The following is a 22262-nucleotide window of genomic DNA, read 5'->3' as shown; positions in this document are numbered from 1 at the left end:
CCACATACCCACATAATCCACGAGTCGTAGCAATGTCTTCGATTGTAATGGCATCATAGTTGATAGAGCTTACTTGCTCGGATACCAACTGATAAGATCTACAAGGGAATCTACCCCAAAAAGATCTCTTAACGAGATCACTTAATTCCAATGCTTTACAATGAGAGAATTCTTCCTTTTAAATAAACCTCAAAAAAAAAAAACCTTCTCTCTCCGACTCTCATGTCCTATTTCTGCAATTCCCTAATCTTTATCTCTTAGTTTTTTCCCAATCTCCTTGAATCTTAACTTTTTATGACGTAATACCACGTAAATCTCTAACTAAATCTCCTAATTCCATAAAAATAGGACTTTCGAATAGTACCCCTACCTATCTCATGATTTTCTACGGTCAAAAGATAAAGCCTCCCAAAATAACTCCCAAACTAAATCTTCCCTCCCATATCCCAACACACTTCCTATCCCTTTAAAAAACTAAAAAAAAAGTCATTAAAAAATAATAACTCTAATATTTACCTACATCAGATTTGCAACTACTGTCAAACGGGATGTCATATTGCAACAAAAAGAACCGCAACAATAAACTATTGTCAAACGGGATGTCATCTTACAACAAAAAGAACCACAACAATAAGCATTCATCTTACCTCTTATGTAGACATCAATGACAACTTTATTTATTCAACTTGCACGACATGAGCCCAAAGAACCCAAGGAGTCAGCTGATTAAAGCAGCATTATTCATTATTTACACCACTAGACTGGAAGGCATGGAGGATAGCACAACTCACACAGAACACCCTTAAGATTTCTCCGTTGTTCCAGTTACTCGAAACAAAATGCATTACTATACCAGTACTCATCCACACATGAAAATACATGCCAATGATTGATAGATAGACAGATATTTAGGTAAGTAGACAGCCACATCGACGGACAGACGGATAGGCAGATAGCGCTCATAAGTCCTTTGCACTAAGGCTGAATTATTTGCTTTTTTGAGTGGGAGCACCTTTATAACCACACCCACCACCACCACACCCACCACCACACCCACTTCGGGTCCTGCACCCTCCCCCACACCCACCACCGCAACCCCCACCACAACCACCACCACCTTTGCTAGCCATGCCATCACTCTCCAAAGAACCACCACCATCGCCAACATTGCTTGCGTCAACACAGCCACTCTTCAAAGTGGTTGCACCACAAGAGCCACACCCTCCACCACACTTACCTCCATTATCACCTGCACCACATGTACCACAACCAGGGCCACAACCAGCTCCACCTTTGCTAGCCATGCCATCACTCTCCAAAGAACCACCACCATTGCCAACATGGCTTGCGTCAACAAAGCCACCCATGCCGCCACTCTTCAAAGTGGCTGCACCACAAGAGCCACACCCTCCACCACACTTATCTCCATTATCACCCGCACCACATGTACCACAACCAGGGCCACAACCAGCTTCACTTGCCATGTTCAATGACTTGGAATCACCTTCGTGTTGAACCTCCACAAGATTGATGTTGATGCCAAGCTTGTCTTCAATGCTTTGAGTTGTAGACTTGAATATTGTGTGTCCTTCCTTTCTTAGCATATCGGAGAGTATGAATGTTAAGATCATCCCCGGCAGAACGAACCATTCCTCCCCTACCTACCCACATCAAGAGCAAGTTCATTAAAACAAACACATATACACCATAGATAGATAAATAGATAGATAGCAGGACTAGGGCTCTTTGCTTTGACATTATGGCAATGAGGGCCCCAACATAACATCCAAGATCAAATCCTGACTAAATTACATGAGAGGGGGAGAGAGAGAGGGTGATGGTGATGATGATACCATGAAGAGGCCAGTTTTTGGGTTGAGCAATGCGATAGCTTTGCCATATGGGTGCTCTGGAGAGAACGCAACAGCTGTGATAAAATCACATTCAACCTTTGGCATCACACCATGCTTCAAGTCATATTCAAGCTTTCTACCTTGGAGGAGTTTAATCTGTTTTAACCAGTCATATTTATTAGAAAAAACTTGCAAAACATACAAAATCATAAAGCTCAACTAATGAATTAATGGATTTTATTTTCATGATTTATGAAGTCCGCATGTTCATTGACTTACAATTTCATGTTTTATGAAATTTACAAAAATCATCTATCTATTGCAACTGAAGGAACTTAGTTCCAATGATAGTTGATACTGAAATGTATTATACATTCCATTATGCATGACATGAGTCGGAGTTGTGTTTAGTGCAAAGTCTTACAAGTTGGGCACTACTCTTCTCAAAGACGTGACCATCGGCCAGATTTTTGTTTTCCAATTGAATGCGCCACTGTGAATCTAGAATAAGCCACTCTGTAGGCTTGTCTGATCCCACTAGCTGCTCAGCCACAACCTCTATTTTACCTTCTGGCCCCAAAACACCTAACATCTCTCTCTTCCGAGTGTAGCCATCGCCTGCCTCTTTCTGTTTTGAATTCCTGTAATTCATAAAAACACTTTTGAGACTCACAAAAGTTGGACAACTAAACTGTTTTCCTTTACCATCCACTGAGTTAGGTAAGAGATTACCAGACATATTCACTTTTTCAGACATCACAGGCTATTAAATCACTTTAAAAGATCCAATGCCATGAAAAATAGTTACTTATCTCGAAGTAACAACATGTTAAAAATAGCATTCTGATTTTCTACAGAAGAAAACATCATTTCGGTGCCATAATTTTGGGACCCAATTGAAGAATTTGCATGCACACAAGCAAGAAACTCCCCATATGACACAAGAATTTCAAATAACATGGTATGCATGAATTAATTGAATGTGCTTATTTAGATCACACAACACAGGGTTTCCCCAGATCATGCTTACTTAGTGATGAACAAGATTGAGTATGCAATCCTACCCAAGGAAAAAGGAGAAAAATAATCTACAAAACACACCCTGAGTATGGTATAAACACAAATTATAAGCCTTTAGGGCATCCACTGCACCTTCTCACGATACAAAGTGGACATGAACCATAATTCTGGGATTGAGATTCATCTCCACTGCCCATTTGAAGGATGAGTGTACACTACTTTCCCGAAAACACCCCCTGTCCCTCCCCCTCCCCCTCCCCCTGGGTGTGTATTATAGATTATATGCAGCATGTGTATGATATACCTTCCCTAGGACAAAAATAGGGCACACAGTTTGGTCCACGCACCTAATTTGGAGGCTGATAATTTCATTGCCTGCATCATCCATGACACGGGTCCATGAGCCAAGTTGCGGGCCCCGACCCAAAAGTGGGAAGAAGCAATAGCTGTTTGCCCACGGATGTGACCGAACCATACGAAGCTCACGCACAGCAGGGTAAGGAATGGTTACAGAGATGGCAATGTGTAAACCAATGGGATTGGATTCTCCATTACCACCATATGATCCCAGATCAAACCACTGTTCTATCGATAGTGAAGAGGAGTCCAACAATTCTTGAAGAGAGATTGAGGCTTTTCCCAATACTTTTGATAGCTTTGATATTGGTATTTTTGAAGGGAAGTGGGAAATGAGCTCAAAGAGCAGTTTTTCAGTGGGTTCACACTGAAAATAAGCTACTTGTTTCTCTCCAAATTCGGATGATATTCTTAGTCTTCGAGAATAGAAGAACTTATCAGACTGGCTCTTGCTACAAGAAACATATAGACTTCCCTTCTGACTGGCTGGTACATTTCTTACACCAACAATCTCCAAAAGTATCTGCAGAAAAGCCACTAGGAAATCAAGCAATGATATAGAAACGACATTCAAAAGTTAGGGTGAATACTCTGCCGCTGTGTTCATTTCCCTGCCAATTGAGATGTAAATTCTAAAGAAACAAAGCCCCTTTGGAGATCACACATGCCACACACACGGCCCCCACAATATATATGTATATGTGCGTGCGTATGTGTTTGTGTATACACACACACACACACACATATATATATATATATATATGGGCAAAAATGAACAGTGTTTTCACCTATAGGCTCGGTACCGTCTGATTTTTTCAGATGCCGTGGATTAAAAAACCACAACGGACATAGTAGGTACGTTGCGGTATTTTTCACACAAAAAAACATGGGCAACCGCCACAGCTCCCGTAGATCCGTGGCAGTTTTTAAGGCAAAACCATCACGTAACGGGGTGAAACACTATTCAATTTCACCTATAGGCGTTTTTAAGAGTTTTCCTATATATATATATATATATATATATATATATATATATATATATATATATATATATATATATATATATATAGAGAGAGAGAGAGAGAGAGAGAGTACCTCTACAGCCTTTGGCTGAGGAAGATGAATGTAATGATGACTCTGGCTACACAAAATGCTATTCTTGTTCATGAAAACTGATGGACATGGTGTCAGTGTTATTGGGGATGGGGCATTGCCTCTATGCATCGCCCCAGCCCTCCAATATCTCCTCCCAAATGTCATCTCCCACTGTTTGGTAGTTTCAGTAAAACCAGTGTCAAGCTTCTTCCCTTTGCCTCTATTTGAATCCATATCATCATGCTCCAATATTTTACCCAGAACTTTTACCATGTCTTTAGTGTAAGAAATTGGTTGGAGCTGGTGTGAATGCCACATCAGGTCAATGTCATATGTTGGGACACAAAAACGTCTCAAATTGTTTTCGAAGTTTCTCTTTATGAGATAAAGAAATCCTTTGTATCTTGCTGCAGCTCCTTCAAGAAATCGATCATCTTCCACAGTGGGTCTTGAGACCTGCCAAAAGTGTCAATAATAGTTGGTCAAGAAATTTTATATACTACTGTAACTTATTCTTCTATTTATAGTTCATGTTAATTGTAAAGGACAAATATATAATTTCTAGTTTTATTTGTAACCTTAATTAATTAGGGTTAAAAACAATATAACTGTTTATATCTTCGAGTGGAGCCCCTCATGAACGAATTAGAGGTCACATCACTCTTCATTGACTTCCTCTCCATACAGCTCAACTTGTAGCACAACTTGTTCTTTTTTCTAAAGTATTCAAGGTGATATTTTAACATGGTATCAGAGCAGGTTCAAGCATTAATGTCAGACATTTGATCAAAGATATCGAAATCTCTCTTTTCTTTGCCCTCTTTTTTGGTCATTATTTAGAATGATTGCGTTATTGTCAACATTGACATGAAACCCTATATCTGTCCCCTTAACTTGGATTTATAGACCTTAACCACAAATCTCTTACTCTCTATAGACCTTAACCATAAATCTCTTACTCTCTAAATCTCTTCTTTATCCTAAATTTCTTATATTCCTTTTATGTGAACAGTAAACCCTAGATACTATTCATGTGAACAGTAACCCTCAATTATTCTTCATGTTTGAACAGTAAACTCCTTTTCTTTCAAAAAAGAAAAAAAGAAAGAAAAATTATTTCCATTATCTTCTACTCATTTGATCCCATGGAATCTTCTGGTATCCCCAATATTCCGTTCCCTAGAATTTACCAGCAAACTTTCTTCTTCCTTTCGCATTGTATGGAAAGGAGATACAAATCCTTGTATCTGAGGCCTATGATTGATGGGTGGGTCACATTAATAGATCATGCAAGGCACCACTACAGTTCATCACCAAAGACGAAGTGAGTAAAGATGGAAAGAGAAAAAGTTGTAACCCATAATCCTAAATAGGATCAATTGTTTGTCAAGGATTAATGATTAATTTGGTGGATCAATTCTATGTTGTCAGACAATATATTGGCACAAGTGGTTCATATAAACACTAATGAAGAATCGTGGAAGGAATTACAAAACTCATATACCAATTGTCTTAAGCAAGTGTAATTCACTTGAGACAAACTCTTGAGTTGCAAAAATGAAGATAAATCCATATCTGATTACCTGGTCAAAATCAAAGGAATATGTGATCAGCTTGCTATGATTCAACACCTCGTTAATGAGACAGGCAAAGTGTACATTGTTGTCCTGGATATCAATATGAGACTTTTGTTACTAGTGCTACTTTTAGACCACTATATCCTTCTTTTGCAGCATTACATGCTCTACTTCTTTAGCTTCAAGCTATATGCCCTAATAAAAGGACGGCACAACCATCAAGTGTGAAGTCTTATAATGCATTGTTTATCCACAACAATTATTCATATCCTGGAAATGGTTTCATGGTGTAGAGATAGAGGAAGAAATGATAGAGGCTGTGGTGGACGTGGTAAAAGTGGGTTTTATGGAAATACCGTTCAGCATCCTACTTCCATCTAACAATAATAACAATGGGAGTTCTAGTCATGAGAATAACAGTATAATATGTGAGATTTGTGGAAGACGTAACCACTCAGCTATTAGTTGTTATACTAATAATATGATGGGATACCACAACCACAATATGGAAGCAACCGACATGTTGTTCTAAGTATATCTCTTGATAAGGTTGTAAGGAAAGTGGAGTTCATAATGTTGGAAGACAGCTGGCTGCAGTGAATACATCTTCGGAGATCCTTGCCATTACATCTCCATCTAAAGCTCCATGGATTGTTGATAGTGGAGCAATCAACCTTTTGACAGGAATTTCAGGTTTGTTCTCTTTCCTTATCCCTTATTCAGGTAGTGGGTCCATTCATCACACATGTTAGGAATGTTACCATTCAATCTTCTAAAGGTCCTATACGTCTCAAAAATATTTTACTTGTCCTTAATTTCAAATGTATTTAATTTCACAATTGACTAGAGAAATTCATGCCTTTTTGTATTTACTCTGGATTGTGTTTAATTGAAGGACCCACTATTAGGGACCAGTTTTGCTGGTGAGTTCACAATGCAGAGAGTTGTACACAGCTGATGATGAATGGAATTAAGTTTCAAAGCCTGGTCGTATATTGCTATGTTAATAGGGATGCCAATGTGCAGCACCATAGATTGGGTCATTGTGGTATGGAGTCTCTGAATAAGTTGTGAAAAAGGACATGTTTCCTCCAATATTGATCTACCTAGTGATTTTCTTTCTCATGGCTGTTGATTAAGAAAACATGTCAAGTTTCCCTTTATTTCTAATAATAAAAATGCTTCTTCTCCATTTGAGTTAGTGCATTTTGATGTATGGGGACCAATGCCAACTGCATCTCCTTCCAATTCCCTCCATTATGTGATATTCATTAATGACGTTTCTAGATTTACATGGATTTTTTCTTAATAAAAAACCTCACATCTTTGAGACATTTAGACATTTCAAGTTGATTGTTGAAAAACACTTCTCTAGGAAAATTGTGTACTTTAGGGGAGAGTACCCATCTGAAATGTTTAAAAATTACTTGAGGGACAATAAGATGGAACAACAAATTTCTTGTCCTTATGCTCCAGAACAAAATGGAGATGCAAACAGGAAACATAGACAAATACAAATAAATAAAGTTAGATTATCTCTTATGTTTTCTAGTGGAGACCGAAGCTTTTCATATAGCCATCATCTTGACTAATAGACTTCCCACTGATATATTGGATGGAAAATCTCTATACTATACAGTACTTGGAAGAACTCCTGACCGTTCTATCTTGAGGAGTTTTTTATCTTGGTGTTACGTCTATATTGATGGTAGTTTTAGAAATAAACTTGATCCTAAGGCAGAAACATGTATATTTGTGGGATACTCAGATGATCATAAAGGCTATAGATGTTACCATCCTTGAATAAAAGTTCTTTTATTTCTAGACAAATATCATTTGATGAGTTGAAAATGTTTGTTCCTACAAAGCATGATATTTACAGATAAAGTATGTGTTCAAAGGAAAGAGGCAAACACAATAATGACAAGGAACCATCCTTCATAAGTTGACATCAGATAGAGAAATTTGTTGAAGACAATGTTGAGAAAGGTAGAGTGAATACATCTTCGAAGATCCTTGCCATTACATCTCCATCTAAAGCTCCATGGATTGTTGATAGTGGAGTAATCAACTATTTGACAAGAATTTCAGATTTGTTCTCTTCCCTTATCCCTTACTCAGGTAGCGGGTCTATTATAACTAGAGAAGGGTCCTCTCACCACATCACACATGTTAGGAATGTTACCATTCAATCTTCTTAAGGTCCTATACATCTCAAAAATATTTTACTTGTCCTTAATTTTAAATGTAATCTTACTTTTATGCCACAATTGACTAGAGAAATTCATGCCTTTTTGTATTTACTCCGGATTGTGTTTAATTGAAGCGCCCACTATTAGGGACCATGTTTGCTGGCGAGTCACAATGCAGAGAGTTGTACACAGCTGATGATGAATGGAATTAAGTTCCAAAGCTTGGTCGTATCTTACTATGTTAATAGGGATGCCAATGTGCGGCACCATAGATTGGGTCATTGTAGTATGGAGTCTTTGAATAAGTTGTGAAAAAAGACATGTTTCCTCCAATATTGATCTACCTAGTAATTTTATTTCTCATGGCTATTGATTAAGAAAACCTGTCAAGTTTCCCTTTATTTCTAATAATAAAAATGCTTCTTCTCCATTTGAGTTAGTGCATTTTGATGTATGGGGTCCAATGCCAACCGCATCTCCTTCCAATTCCCTCTATTATGTGATATTCATTAATGACTTCTCTAGATTTACATGGATTTTTTCTTAATAAAAAACCTCACATCTTTGAGACATTTCAAGTTGATTGTTGAAAAGCACTTCCCTAGGAAAATTGTGTACTTTAGGGGAGAGTACCCATCTCAAATGTTTAAAAATTACTTGAGGGACAATAAGATGGAACAACAAATTTCTTGTCCTTATACTCCAGAACAAAATGGAGAGGCAAACAGAAAACATAGATAAATACAGATTATCTCTTATGTTTTCTAGTGGAGACCGAAGCTTTTCATACAGCTATCTTCTTGACTAATAGACTTCCCACTAATGTATTGGATGGAAAATCTCCATACTATACAGTACTTGGAAGAACTCCTGACCGTTCTATCTTGAGGAGTTTTTTATCTTGGTGTTATGTCTATATTGATGGTAGTCCTAGAAATAAACTTGATCCTAAGGCAGAAACATGTATTTTTGTGGGATACTCAGATGATCATAAAGGCTATAGATGTACCATCCTTGAATAAAAGTTACTTTATTTCTAGACATATACCATTTGATGAGTTGAAAATGTTTGTTCCTACAAAGCATGATATTTGCAGATAAAGTATGTGTTCAAAGGAAAGAGGCAAACACAAGAATGACAAGGAACCATCCTTCATAAGTTGACATCAGATAGAGAAATTTGTTGAACACAATGTTGAGAAAGGTGGAAAGGATGAAGACATTGTTCCATGTAATCAAGGAGAAAACTTTGTCAGTTTTCGAAGATGACTAGCAAACAGGCCAAAGTAGGTGCTCATCACAAAATGGTCAATTTAAAGCCATTGTGTCAAAGGAAGACCTCAGATGGGGCAGCAAGCTAACACATCAGAAAGAACAGCAAATGAACACACAAACCAGCTCATAGAGCATCTGAATCAGACCATGTAAACACTTCAAGTGATGCACAAGTTGAGGCCTTGAGGAGGTCTGCTCATTAAACATCCTATTGAAAGATAGGTAAGCCATGGAGATTTCTTGCATGAAAATCAAGTATTCTTAAGTGAGATTCTTAAGATCAACATACTCAGAAGCAATTAAGGATAAGAACCTGATTGAAGCTATGCAAGAAGAAATCAAGGCCATACATGTCAATAATACATGGGACATTATTATAAGACTGGAACACAAAAATGTGGTAGGTTGCAAATTGGCATATAAGGAGAAATATAAATAAAATGGAAGTATATAGAGATTCAAGGCAAGGGGCAAGGGTGGTAGCTAAAGGATTTAATCAACACAAACTGGAATATGAAGAAACCTTCAGTCCTAAGTTTGTGACAGTACGCATTATTTTATCATTAGCCTTGGCCTGTGATAGGCCACTCCACCAGTTGGATATAAAGAATACATTTCTTCATGGAGAGTTAAGAGAGGAGGTTTACGTGGATGAACCACTAGGATTTAGTGAAGTAGATTCAAGAGAGTATTTATGCAAATTGAATCACTCAATGTACAGATTGAAGCAAGCATCAAGAATGTGGTTTCAAAGTTTTCGTAGTGTATTAAAGGATAGAGGATTTAAGAGAGCAGCAGTGCCCACTCCCTGTTCATCCACAACAGTGATGTAGCTATTATAATTGTGCTCCTATATGTTGATAATATCATAATTACAGGTACTTCATAGTTGTTGATTGTTGATGTGAAGAGATTTCTTAATGATAAATTCCAAATAAAAGATTTAGAAATACAAAAGATCTTGGGATGGAGGTAGATTGAGATGCCAGTGAAATTAAGCTGTAACTGTTGCCATGAACAAAAGACAGAGCAGGGATGAAGGGGAACTGTTAAGAGAACCAAAGAAGTACAAGAGTATTGCAAGGGCCTTACAATATCTCACACTAACATGAGATATACCATATGCAGTGAATTAGGTATTTTATGCATATGCCCACTTCATCTTGCATGGAAACCTTAAATAGAATAATGAGATATATTAAAGGAACAGTTGCACATAGCAAAATGATGTGGACCATCCGCAAGTCGAATCAACAATGGGATATTCAGACGCTGATTGGGTTGGTGGCCCAAATTCAAGAAGGTCAGTCTCCAGATTTTGTGCTTATCTTAGGAAAAACTTGATATCACCGAGAAGAAACACAAGATAGTATCCAATCAACTGTTGAAGCTGACTATCGGGCGCTAGGAAGTACTATATCGGAGATGTTATGGATTTGGAGGCTGATAACTACATTGGGCATGAAAATTAAAAAATGCAAAGTGTTTTGTAATAACGAGAGTGCCTTAAGCTTGGCAGCAAATCTAGTATTTCATGATAATTCTAAAAATAATCAGATTGATTATCATTTTGTATGGGAAAGGATTGAAGCCAAGGAAATTGAAGCGAAGATCAAACAACAAACATATTTACGAAAGGGTTATCAAAGGAATGCAATCATTATTTGAAGAACAAGTTGTACATGTTCAAACGCCATTTACAACTTGAACGGGAGATTTAGTCATAATTGGTAAACTTATATACTATTGTAAATTATTCTGGTATTTGTAGTTCATGCCCATTTAAAGAACAAATATGTAAATTCTGGATTTATTTTTACCCCACCCCTATCCAACCCTTAAGTAGGGTAAGAACAAAAATAAATATATATATTTGAGTGTAGCCCCTCACTCATGGATGAATTACAGGTCACGTCACTCTTCTTTGGCTTCCTCTCCATCCATCTATACCTCTACCACAACTTGTTCTTCTCTTTCAAGTATTCTAGGTGACATTTTTAGGAAAAGCATCCTCGTAAAAAATTTAATCATAAACTGTGGGAATCTATACAAACCTGGGACACTTACAGCATATGGTATTCCTTTTAAACCATATGCACCTTGATCATAAGAATATTTTGAAGAAGAGAAGCAAAAAAGGAGAAATAAAATGAAGTATGAGGAACCAATCAAGTACGGTAATTATGAAGCACTCTAGAGGGGCATAAAAGCCAACAATATCCCTTCCCCATGATGCATGATAGTTTCATTGTGCTCAGGCGAACATCCCAGAGGGATCCCATGAGATTAATGCCCACTATCCATCATTAGAAATGGATGGTATCTTTGCCTTATGAATCAACAGTCAGTCAGATCCAAAGGGCATCTCGTAGGTGGACTAGGCATCTCGTAGGTGGGCTAGTTTCAAGCCTTTGTGATGATTCTTAGCATTTAAGTCTCCATGGTAATAAAAAAATCACCTATTCTTTTAATTCGTCAAGAGATAGGAACCGATGGCAAAATACATGGTTTTTCACATAACCATGAGTAAAGTGTGCATCAACTTGGTTTTGTGCATAGTTGTGTTTAGTAAAGAAACTGGAAGGGTTCTCTAGACTCCAGACAAATGGTATACATAGATGGTTCTTGAAGCTAAAACATGCAACTAAAGAGCTCAAAATCTCGCTTTTGTATTTCCTCATACTTTAGCTCAGCAATAAATTAATGGATTGCATCATAACAACAAACAATGAATAATCAAAGTGAAAGTTGAAGGATTGTATAGTCTTCAATATATGGTACAATCCTCTTGATACACTACCAAAACATCCTTGGGGTCAGACTGATCATGAAAATAATTGTATTATGAAAGAGCACAAAACATGGTGGAAAAATCGAGCTAGTACAGATAAAAATCCCAAAGAGCCTGTATGCTTTGCTCCTGCCGGAGCATGGCGTACATCTACTCTGTTAGTTAGAAAACCCACTTGGGAGAAAACTTTTTATTCTGTAATTTTGGGAGCCACCTAAGAATCACTGGACGACAATTTTCAAAAGAAAAAAGAAAATTGAATTTTGCATTTTCCAATGCTTAGATCCCACCCTCCAAAAATTGGATGGCCTCCCTTCAATCTTGAGACATTATTTTTTTCAAGGCCATAGATGGTGCAATTTGGAAAAAATTTCTATGGAGATTAGTCTATCAGTTGAAGAGGTTGCATCCCCAAAATTTGAGATTCTAAAGTTAATCATCGATTGGTTAAATGGATAGTATACTCCCTCGGGGAGCATAATATCTTTTGGCAATCCCAAATGAGAGGCCACTAGAACATGACAAATTGGAGGAAATAGAAAAATGATGATCCCATAAAGTCACTATAAAGATGTCTGTAAACTAGGCTAACAATATGAGTAATAATGGGTTTGAGTGAATATGAGGTAAAGCAGAACACTATCTAAAATCCTCATTGGAAGTAAAGGTGTTCCTGCCTCCCTCTTCATGAGTAAAAATAACACAAAGTGGTAGGTTGATGAACTTAGTAACATCAATATGTATTCATACGAAAACACAAATCTACATCAAAATGGATCAGAATACAAATTCATCGAAATAGATCAGAATGCATAAATATGAAGAGGAGATAAGCCAAAATCAAAGTCACTTCTTCATACATGTCCACAGGTAGCAAATCTAGTATACGGTTTAAATGCATAAAGCTTGACTATTTGTCAATAAGTTCCAAGCAAGGAGTCCATTTCAAGAGAAAAGCAAGTGTAACTTGCCTGATAGAAGAAAGAGCTCTGCCTTTTGACAGCAGCCACCAAATCATATTTGATATTCCCTGCCGTTTCAGAAAATTTTCCATCACTTATTTCTGAGAGATTTTGAAGATCAATCTCATAAGGCTCTTCTGGATAGAGCCTCGTCCAAAGTTCGATTGTCTCCCGCTCGGAGGAGCCTTTAACTACTGAATCTACAGTCTTGTTATCGAGAATCCCACCATAAAATTTCTCACAGTCCAATTTGTATTGCAGCTGTAATAAGCCTCAAAAGTGGAAAAGTGCAGCTTAGAATAACACTTTTAGTGAGAGAAGCATGTTTCTTAATTATCAAAAAAATAAAGGAAAAATCACAGATGGACCAGAAAACAATGCAAGTTACTGCATGGACTATCATGAATTTTACACCCAGGTCCTACTTTTTGGTAGTGTTTGTTCCAATTTTGCACCCAGTTCAATGTTGGTAACATGGAAACAGCTTTTTATTTTATTTTATTTTATTTTATTACTTTTTTTTTGTTGCCACCTCTAGGTTGGTATCATACCCAGCTAATTGAATCACACCACATTTGGGGTAGTTTCATGTTAGCATCATTAAACTGCACTACATATAAAACTAGTCCAAGTATGGGGCAGTTCAATGTTGGTGATATCGAACCACTCCATACTTGGATTTTTTTTTAAGTATGGGGCAGTTCAACAATGGTGACATCGATCCACAACCTTTGTTAAAAAAATTTCTTAAGTAGGAGGCATTTTGATGTCACTAACATTGAACTACCCAATACTTCAAAAAATTTCAGAGCAGTTTGATCTCAACAATATCAAATTGCCCCCATACTTGGGCAGGCTTAATACATGGTGTGGTTAGATTTATAGGGTATCATACAACCTAGAGGTCACAAAAATAAATTGAAAAAAATTAAAAAAAGTGGTTTGATGTTGCCAACATCAAGACAGGGGCAAATCTGGAATAAAAAATAATCACATAAAAGTAGGAGCTAGTTGTAAAAGTGGAGAAAATATGGTCCATGGGGTAACTCACTTTTGTTTTCCAGTCCATACATATTTTTTCCCCAAAAAAGGAAAAAACAAATTAACAAACACACGCACAGAACATTTTCTGAACCAAATCAACCTCAGAGGTGAAATGGGGCAGCTTAGGATGAATACTTTTGGGAGATAAAAGCACGTTTCTAAACCAAAACAGCTTAGAAGTGAAATGGGGCAGCTCAGGAGAAATACTTTTAGGGAAGCATGTTTCTAAACAAAATCTCACCGGATTAAGTCTGTGACAGTGCCAAATCCATTCACAGTCAAGAGGCACCACAAGAGGACCTTCAACCAGTTGAGATTCATTGTGTTTGGCCAGCAAGGGAAGCCAAAAGTTCAAGTACCTGACAATTTCAGAGCCACATAAATCCAATATTCAAGGAATCCAAAACCACAACAGTTAATTGATTGCTGCTATATAAATTGCGTCAGTGGTGACATTGTAATTATACCTGTAGATTGCCCTTTTAAGGACAGGACCATCATAGAGATTTCTGTTCCTATCAACAGCTGCAAGAAACTGAAGCTGTTGCTTGGCAGCTGCCACAAGGTCATGGCTAATAACAAGATTTTGTGCATTAAACCACTCCATTTCTTGTGATTTATCCATATTTCTTTTAAGACTGCCCTTCCTCTGGAGAGAATGTCAAAAGTGCAGGCCACCCACGTTCCTCCCTTAAAAAAAACCCCAAACAAGAGAGACTTAGGATTTACAAAGTCATAAATATCTTCTTCTCAATCTCATATTCCAATGGAGTAACTTAAACGCATCATCTAATGAAATGGATTTTGTACACAACGACATGCTTACTTTGTGGGACCTGAAAGTATTATGAAAAAAAAAAATATATATATATATATATATATATATATATATATATATATATCAACTTTTAATTTGACATAAAAGCAGTAAAATGGTCATGGGTCTCTTTAGGCTTCTATACTAAGCTGGAACAGCTAAATGAAGATAGACTTTGATCTTCTAGGAATCATTATAACATCCATGTCAATTATAATGTCAATTCAATATGCCAAGTCATAAAAGACTGCAAGATTAGATGTTGGTCAATTTCACTAACCTGTTTGGAATGACTAACCACCAGTGCAAAATAAAACTGAAGCTCTCAAAATGGATTTTCAGGTAAGGTAAAGAAAAACCAACAAACAAAGTAGCCTTTCTACTCTAGAAAATGGGGTATTCAATAGCTTTGTCAACTCTAATTTTTGCCCTTATGCGTCATGAGCAAGTTCATTATGGTTTGCAAAAAACGAGATGGAAACTGAACCAAGTTTCACTTACCAAAATCACAGCTAATTGTCAGTTGAGACCACAATTCAAAGAAAAAAAAAAGGGGGGGGGGGGGGGGGAGGGGGGAAGATACTACTGGTGTCATGAAAGGAAAAACTAGAAGAGTGTGAAAAATATCAACTTAGGAACAAAAGGTAAGTGAAAAACAGATGGAAATTCAACGTTTTATTTTGGCAAGTCAAATCAAAGTTCATAGTTGTTTCATGTCAAGCAATTTTATGAAAAGGAACCCCAAAATACCAATTCATAGAAAGAGATCAAAAAAATTAAACAAAACTGAAGAAACAAGGACATGAGAGACAGTAAAATTAAAAAAAGTAAAACTCAAAAAAAGAAAAAAAGAGAGAGATATGAAACACATGAAAGAAAACAAAATGGAAAAAATAAAAAATAAAACCAACAATCTTCACAACTAAAAAAATATAGCAAATCAAGTGTGAGGCATCAAATTTACAGAGAAACTCATCTCTGCCTTTATAAATTCAACAAACAAACAAAATAATCCAATATTTTCTATAATCCTCAAAACCCATGAAACAAATTTATCAAACAATGCTCATGATGAAAATATATTATCAAAAAATGCTTATAAACAAAGAGAAGACAGTTCCGATTGAAACCTTGAAACTCTAATCGAATAAAACACCAAAAAATAAGCAAAAATGAGACAAGAAAATACCTGATTAAGAACAAATGGTCCTAAATTAATGATTTAAAAGAGTAATTGAGCTATAACTCGAACACCACATTGTTCGCTCTATGGACGCGCTCGTTTCCTTTTTTATACACTGCGGAGGGTCAGAACCTTGAGGTCTTTGATATGTTCTTCTTGGGTTCGCTGTAAGTTTTGAAGTTTGAAAAGGACTGAATTATTCCCATAAATTAATTTAACTTTCAACCCATTTTAACGACAAAAGCATTATACGGTTTGACTAATATTAATTAAATATTTTGTAAACCCATCTTCATTCGAGAACTGCAATAACTTTGGAGCGAATTACTTTTGTGCTTTGACCGAGGTTTAGTACTTTACGTGAGCAAAAAAAATAAACGTCAAATTACAAAAACCTCCCAAAAAATTACTATTCACTCAACTTACCTTACGATGTTTCTCTCTCATATTTTTCCCTTCAATAAATCATTTTTTAAACACCCCCCCCCCGCACACCCCAAAAAAGTAAAAAAGACAAGCTTTTGGAGCCAAAGCATTCCGGCAGTCAAATTAGCCCCTCCGGCAGTAAGCCACTTCGATTCGACATTTTAGCACGTCGCTCCGACGATATCTACATGCGCTTCGGCAATACTCTTTCGGAGCACATCGCTCTTATATTGTGGCAACGCCCTCAGGTAGTGGCTATTGCAATCCAGCAATCATTTCAAAGTGGTCTAGCGTTTTTGTTCTTTGCTCCGACAATAGCCAACTTGGGACCGCCAATTGAATTTTTATTGTATGGTAAGGGCATTTTTGTGCAAAAAATTACTAACTTTGTACTTTGGGGGGTTTTTGGGAGGAAAGCCTGTTGAGGGGAAAAAAGTGTAGGGAAAAGTTTATGTAGGGGTAAGTTGAATGAATGGTGCATCTTTGGGGGTTTTTTGTAATTCTTTCAAAACAAATAAAGTTTAGGCAACTTTTTTTATATTTTTCGTGCTTTATAAAATTTGTATGCTTCTTCCTATCCTTCTGTCCATTCTGAATAGGCGATGGTCTCAATCACAATGTCACATTTTTATACTATTTTATTTTTAATTTTTTTTTACAAAATATTTTGACACCAAATTTTGGGAAACCACTCCTCTGTTAAACTTGCATTTGTAAAAAATATAAAAATATATATCCTTAATAAAATAAAATAATCAAAATACTCTTAAAAATTTCAAGAGTATTTTCGTCATTGTATTTTATTGAAAATATTTTTTAATATTTTTTAGGCACTCTTCGTTGAGTTGATGCTATATACCAAATTTTATATTCATATAATTTGTAAAAAAATTAAAAATAAAATAAGCATCGAATCTAGATCAAACAGATAGTAGTTTACTTGATCTAAATTGGACGGTTGAATAAGAGAGCAGTATATATCTCCTATACAGTAGCCCCGAAAGTTTATTACTACTAGCGTTCTTAATAAATGATGTAATAGTTTCATCAAGTGGAAAATTTATGAGTTTTATCATATCTTCAATGGCTTGGAAGAGCTTCTCTGATGGAAGAAGTTTATACAAGGTATCACCCTTGTATTATAGAAGTAAGACATGCTTTAAAAAGGCATCCAAAATGGTTTTTCTAATGCTGAAAAATTGGAGCAATTGATCATCTCGACTTGTACGGATATACGAAAAAAAAATTTGAGTTCTAAAAATACTATATTTTGTTACAGATTATTTAGATAGTCCATTTTCAAGATTTTTAAATATTTGTAAATCTAGTCAACTTGTACTATTTTTTGAAATAGATTTTTTTAGATCATCATTGAAATATCGTTTTTAGAGTAGTTCAGTGAGGGAAAGACTCAATAAATTACATTGTGGCACCTTGCCACCCTTACCACTAACTTTGAGCACCTTCCTAAAATCATTGACATTTCCAATACCAAAATTACATCTTTCGACCAGACCAAAATTACATCTTTCGACTAGATTTGGAGGTGAACCGCGTCTTTTAGACACACATATTCTCATCTTAAAAAATCCTACTTCTATAATTTTTATCGAGTTTAGTTGTATTAATGTGGTCAAAAAAGAAAAGGAGGTAAAAGAGAAAAGTTTATGTAGAGCCTAGGCTCTAACCAATCAAATTAGAACCTACCTCAAAACTTTCACAAGAAGAGGTTGTTTTGATGCTCAAATATCATCAAATTGATCATCTCTACATCAAGATGCCTGAACATGGGAAAAAAATGAATTTTAAATTTTGGAAATAGTGCATCTTGTAATACATTTTTCGACCGTCAATTTTTAAGATTTGATGCCCAAAATCATCAAATTGATCATCTCAACATAAAGATGCATGGACATGAGAAAAAAATGAATTTTAAGTTTTGGAAATAGTGCATCTTGTAACGTATTTTTCGACCGCCAAGTTTTAAGATTTTCAAGTTTTCATAGATTTGCTTAATCTACATTATTTATGAAGCCTTAAATTTATAATTAAAGATGAAAATATAATTTAAGGCTATCACAAAACTTTGCAGTATTGAAATCATATTTCTCGACATTATTTGAAGGTGGGCTCTAATTTGATTACTTAGATCCTCGGCTCTTTACAAACCGCACCGTAAAAAGCTTTTATAAAGGGCAAAAGGCATCATTCTATACATTTCCAAACTTAAAAGAATTTCTAAATCCATCTTAATTGAATTTTTATTTTAAATAATTTAAAAAGGTTGAGAACATTGAACTTTCCCTTAACTTATCTCCAACGAAGATGTGATTTATTAGGTAATTTTCCATGAATTATGTATTATTAGTTTATTTTTAAACACAATTAAAATTTTATTTTAACTTAATTGAATTTCTATTTTTAAAAAGATCACAAGGTAGTACAGTAGGGTAGTACTGCTTTCGGTTGGTAGTACATAGACAACACGTTTGGTAGAAGAGATCAATTTTTGTGACGTTTGATTGGTTTTGTTTAATTGATACGTGACGCGTCAGAAGAGGGTGCAATGATTGTGAACCGCTCGTGGGCCATGAGCTATATTACGTCTGGAAGCGGAAACGGCGCCACACTGCAACAGTAAACTACGGTGCGGCATCGGGTGCGATTTCTGTATGTCCATAGATTAATGGTATTGTGCGGCGTCGCCCATCAAAACTTCCGCGTGGAGGCAAAATACATTGCTATTAAAATTGGAAGGGAAAAAGGTTATATAGAGCCGAGGCTCTAAACAATCAAATTAGAGCCTATCTCAAAAATTTCACTAGAAAAAGTTGTTTTGATACCCAAATATCCTTAACTTGATCATCTTAACATCAAGATTCGTGGGCATGAGAAAAAAAAAAGAATTTCAAATTTTGGAAATAGTGAATCTTGTAACGCAAATTTTTACCATCAATTTTCGAGATTTTCAAGTTTTTATAGATCTGTTCGATCTGCATTATTTTTTAAGCTTTAAATTGTATAATTAAAGTTGAAAATATATTTTAAGACTATCAGAAAGATTTATAGTACTGAAAGCATATTTTTCAATACTATTTGAAGATGGGATTTACTTTGATTGTTTAGAGCCTCAGCTCTGTATAAACCGCACCCAATTTGGACCCCAAATGATGGTACACATATGCAGATTTGTTAACTTAACAACGTGACGGGAAAGTTCTAATAATATGTCCTAAGATAAATTATTTTTGGAGTTTGCAAATGTTTTTTTTTACCAATGAGATTTATGATTATTGAGGTTGAGATTTCATTAATTTGGTTATCTTCTGATAACAAGATTACATTTTTTGAAAGGATGTATGTTATGTGTCTTTTTGTTGTTATATTTTTGTTGTTATAAATAAAACTTGTAGGGATGAGTATGGAGTCATGTTAGAAGTTTTTTGTGAGTTATTAGTTTGTTAGTAGGAACTGATTTCGTGGGTTGTTTGTTTTAGTGGGTTGTTAGTTGTTAGTGGGAGTTAAATTTTGGCTCATATTTTCTAGGTGGGTTATTCTATTTAATGAATGGTAATCCAATTAAACCTGCTTTATTGTTTTCTTCTTTGTACAACTTCTTTTGTGGTCAGCACCATGGATACGGCCAAAAACTTCTTTTGTGGTCAGCACCATAGGTACGTCCAAAAATAAGAAGGTTTCACCTCAGTACGTACCAAGGTATGGCTTTATAAATTTAAGGCCCTATGGAATATTTCCTTCCCATAAAGCCTCTTTGCTTTCATAGATTGAAGGACCAAAATCCCTTCTAATCACTTTCAAATCCACTCCTTTCTTAAAGAAGTCCATTTGTAATGAACTAGTGTGCTCTTACTTAAAAACTAGTCTTTTCATGAAGGATCTAGAAACCGATAAGCACTCGAAGAGTTCCACCCTAAAAATTTGATTTCGGAAAATCTGATCTATCTATACTCTACTAATGAACAATCCAAATCAGATATTGGAATACTAATAAGATGGAGCATCTTTTTTTCTTTTCATTGGAAAAAAGTTTATAGAAGGCACAAACCTTATACTATAGAAGGGGCACCTCAGAAACTCAGTAGAAAGGGTTATGCTAATGGTGACAATTTCTCCAATTTTGTCATCTCGACCTCGAGATGTATTGATATAGCAAATAATAGGATTTTATATATTGAAAATAGTGCATCTTGTAATATATTATCTAAACAATATATTTTTCAATATTTTTAAGTGTTTTAGATCTTCTCGATATACACTGCTTTTTTAAGCTTTAAATTTCATAAATAAAATTGAAAATGGACTTTCAGACAATTGCAAGAATTCTCATGACTAGATATATTATTTAGGATGGGGTTTTAGTGCATCTTCTAAATCTCCTTCCAAAACCCATCTTAGAGATGATTTTTTAACTTATACCTTAATTGGTTGATCTCGAATACCATAACCATGAATATTAAAAAATAAATAAATTTATATCTTAAAATATATGGTATACATAAGTCAGGTTCGGGTCCAAGATTTGGATCTAGCACTATTCAGGTCTGGGTCTGATCCATGTAGACCTAACCGAACCCCAACTGAATAGTATTAATATCTAAATAGTATTTAATATAGAATATATAAATAAAGTTAACTATATATTATATAATATTTAAATAAATTTAACTATATATTTCCACTTTCTACCTCTTCCCTGGCATTCCCATCTCCCCAAAGGTTCGTCATTGCTCTCATGTTCAATTTCCCATAGATAGATTTGTCTCGTATAATTCTTTTTTAAAGTCTCATCATGCTTTTATATATGCTATTCATTCAAGTAAGGAACCCGAATCTAATTATGAATTATATATGCTATTCATTCAAGTAAGGAACCCGAATCTAATTATGAATTATATGTGCTATTCATTCAAGTAAGGAACCCGAATCTAATTATGAACCTACCACTCACAAGCGCCCTTGAAAAAAAAATGAGACCAGGGAGCGGAGCCCTCCTCTAGATAACCAGCATATTATGGCTAGTAGAGCGATATATAAAAAAAGTGCATGGCCAATGGCTCTATTTAGAGATAAATTTAACTATATGTTATATAATATTTAAATAAATTTAACTATATATTTTTAGTTATACTATTTAAATTATATATATATATATATAACATAAGGGTGTGGTTTCTATAAGGTTGCAGCCTTAAATAATCTAATTAAGGTGTACCTCCAAATTTTATCATAACATGTAATTTTGGTGTAAAAAATTCTTAAGATTATTTAAAAATCTATTTTCATATCTAATTATATAATTTGGAACTCCAAAAATGGTTAAAATCAAGTAAATCTATAAACATATGAAAATCTTGAAAATTGATGGCCTAGATAATTTGTTTCAAGATGCACAATTTTTGGGACTCAAAATCTTTTTTTCATATTCATACATATCGATGTCAAGATGATCAATTAGAGGTTTTCCAACATTAAAACAACCTTTTCCGATATATTTTTTAGGTGCATCTTTAATTCTACATTTTAAGGTTGCAACCTTATATTACCTTTTTCCTTAACAGAATATTTAAGTATGTATATTTTTTTTTATTTTTTGGTCAGATCCGAGTCCGGGTCTAGTGGAGTCTGGTTAGGTCTGGGTCAGAGTTCGAT

At 35.4% G+C, this 22262-nt stretch overlaps 1 protein-coding gene across 1 annotated transcript; it reads right to left on the bottom strand.

The window, feature by feature from the left end:
* Positions 1-655: 655 nt before the first annotated feature.
* Positions 656-16286, bottom strand: LOC18446452 (glycine-rich domain-containing protein 1). Its single transcript, XM_006856569.4, has 9 exons — positions 16173-16286; positions 14634-14856; positions 14408-14525; positions 13132-13383; positions 4326-4781; positions 3221-3753; positions 2278-2494; positions 1854-2009; positions 656-1661 (listed from the first exon to the last, which is right to left on the bottom strand). Exons 2-9 carry the CDS (start codon positions 14789-14791, stop codon positions 987-989), a joined length of 2565 nt encoding a protein of 854 aa, XP_006856631.2. The 5' UTR covers positions 14792-14856; positions 16173-16286; the 3' UTR covers positions 656-986.
* Positions 16287-22262: the final 5976 nt, after the last annotated feature.

The sequence above is a fragment of the Amborella trichopoda genome, chromosome 13, assembly GCF_054954075.1.
Source record: "Amborella trichopoda isolate Santa Cruz 75 chromosome 13, AtrichopodaSantaCruz75HAP2 v2.0, whole genome shotgun sequence".
Taxonomy (NCBI): Eukaryota; Viridiplantae; Streptophyta; class Magnoliopsida; order Amborellales; family Amborellaceae; genus Amborella; species Amborella trichopoda.
This window is presented reverse-complemented; position numbering and strand designations above follow the sequence as displayed.

Coding starts and splice junctions, on each gene's coding strand:
- LOC18446452 (XM_006856569.4), bottom strand. CDS start 14,791: ATGGATAAATCACAAGAAATGGAGTGGTTTAATGCACAAAATCTTGTT. Junction 2,495..3,220: donor ATTATCAGCCTCCAAATTAG/GTGCGTGGACCA, acceptor TATGAATTACAG/GAATTCAAAACAGAAAGAGG. Junction 2,010..2,277: donor AGAAGAGTAGTGCCCAACTT/GTAAGACTTTGC, acceptor TGGTTAAAACAG/ATTAAACTCCTCCAAGGTAG.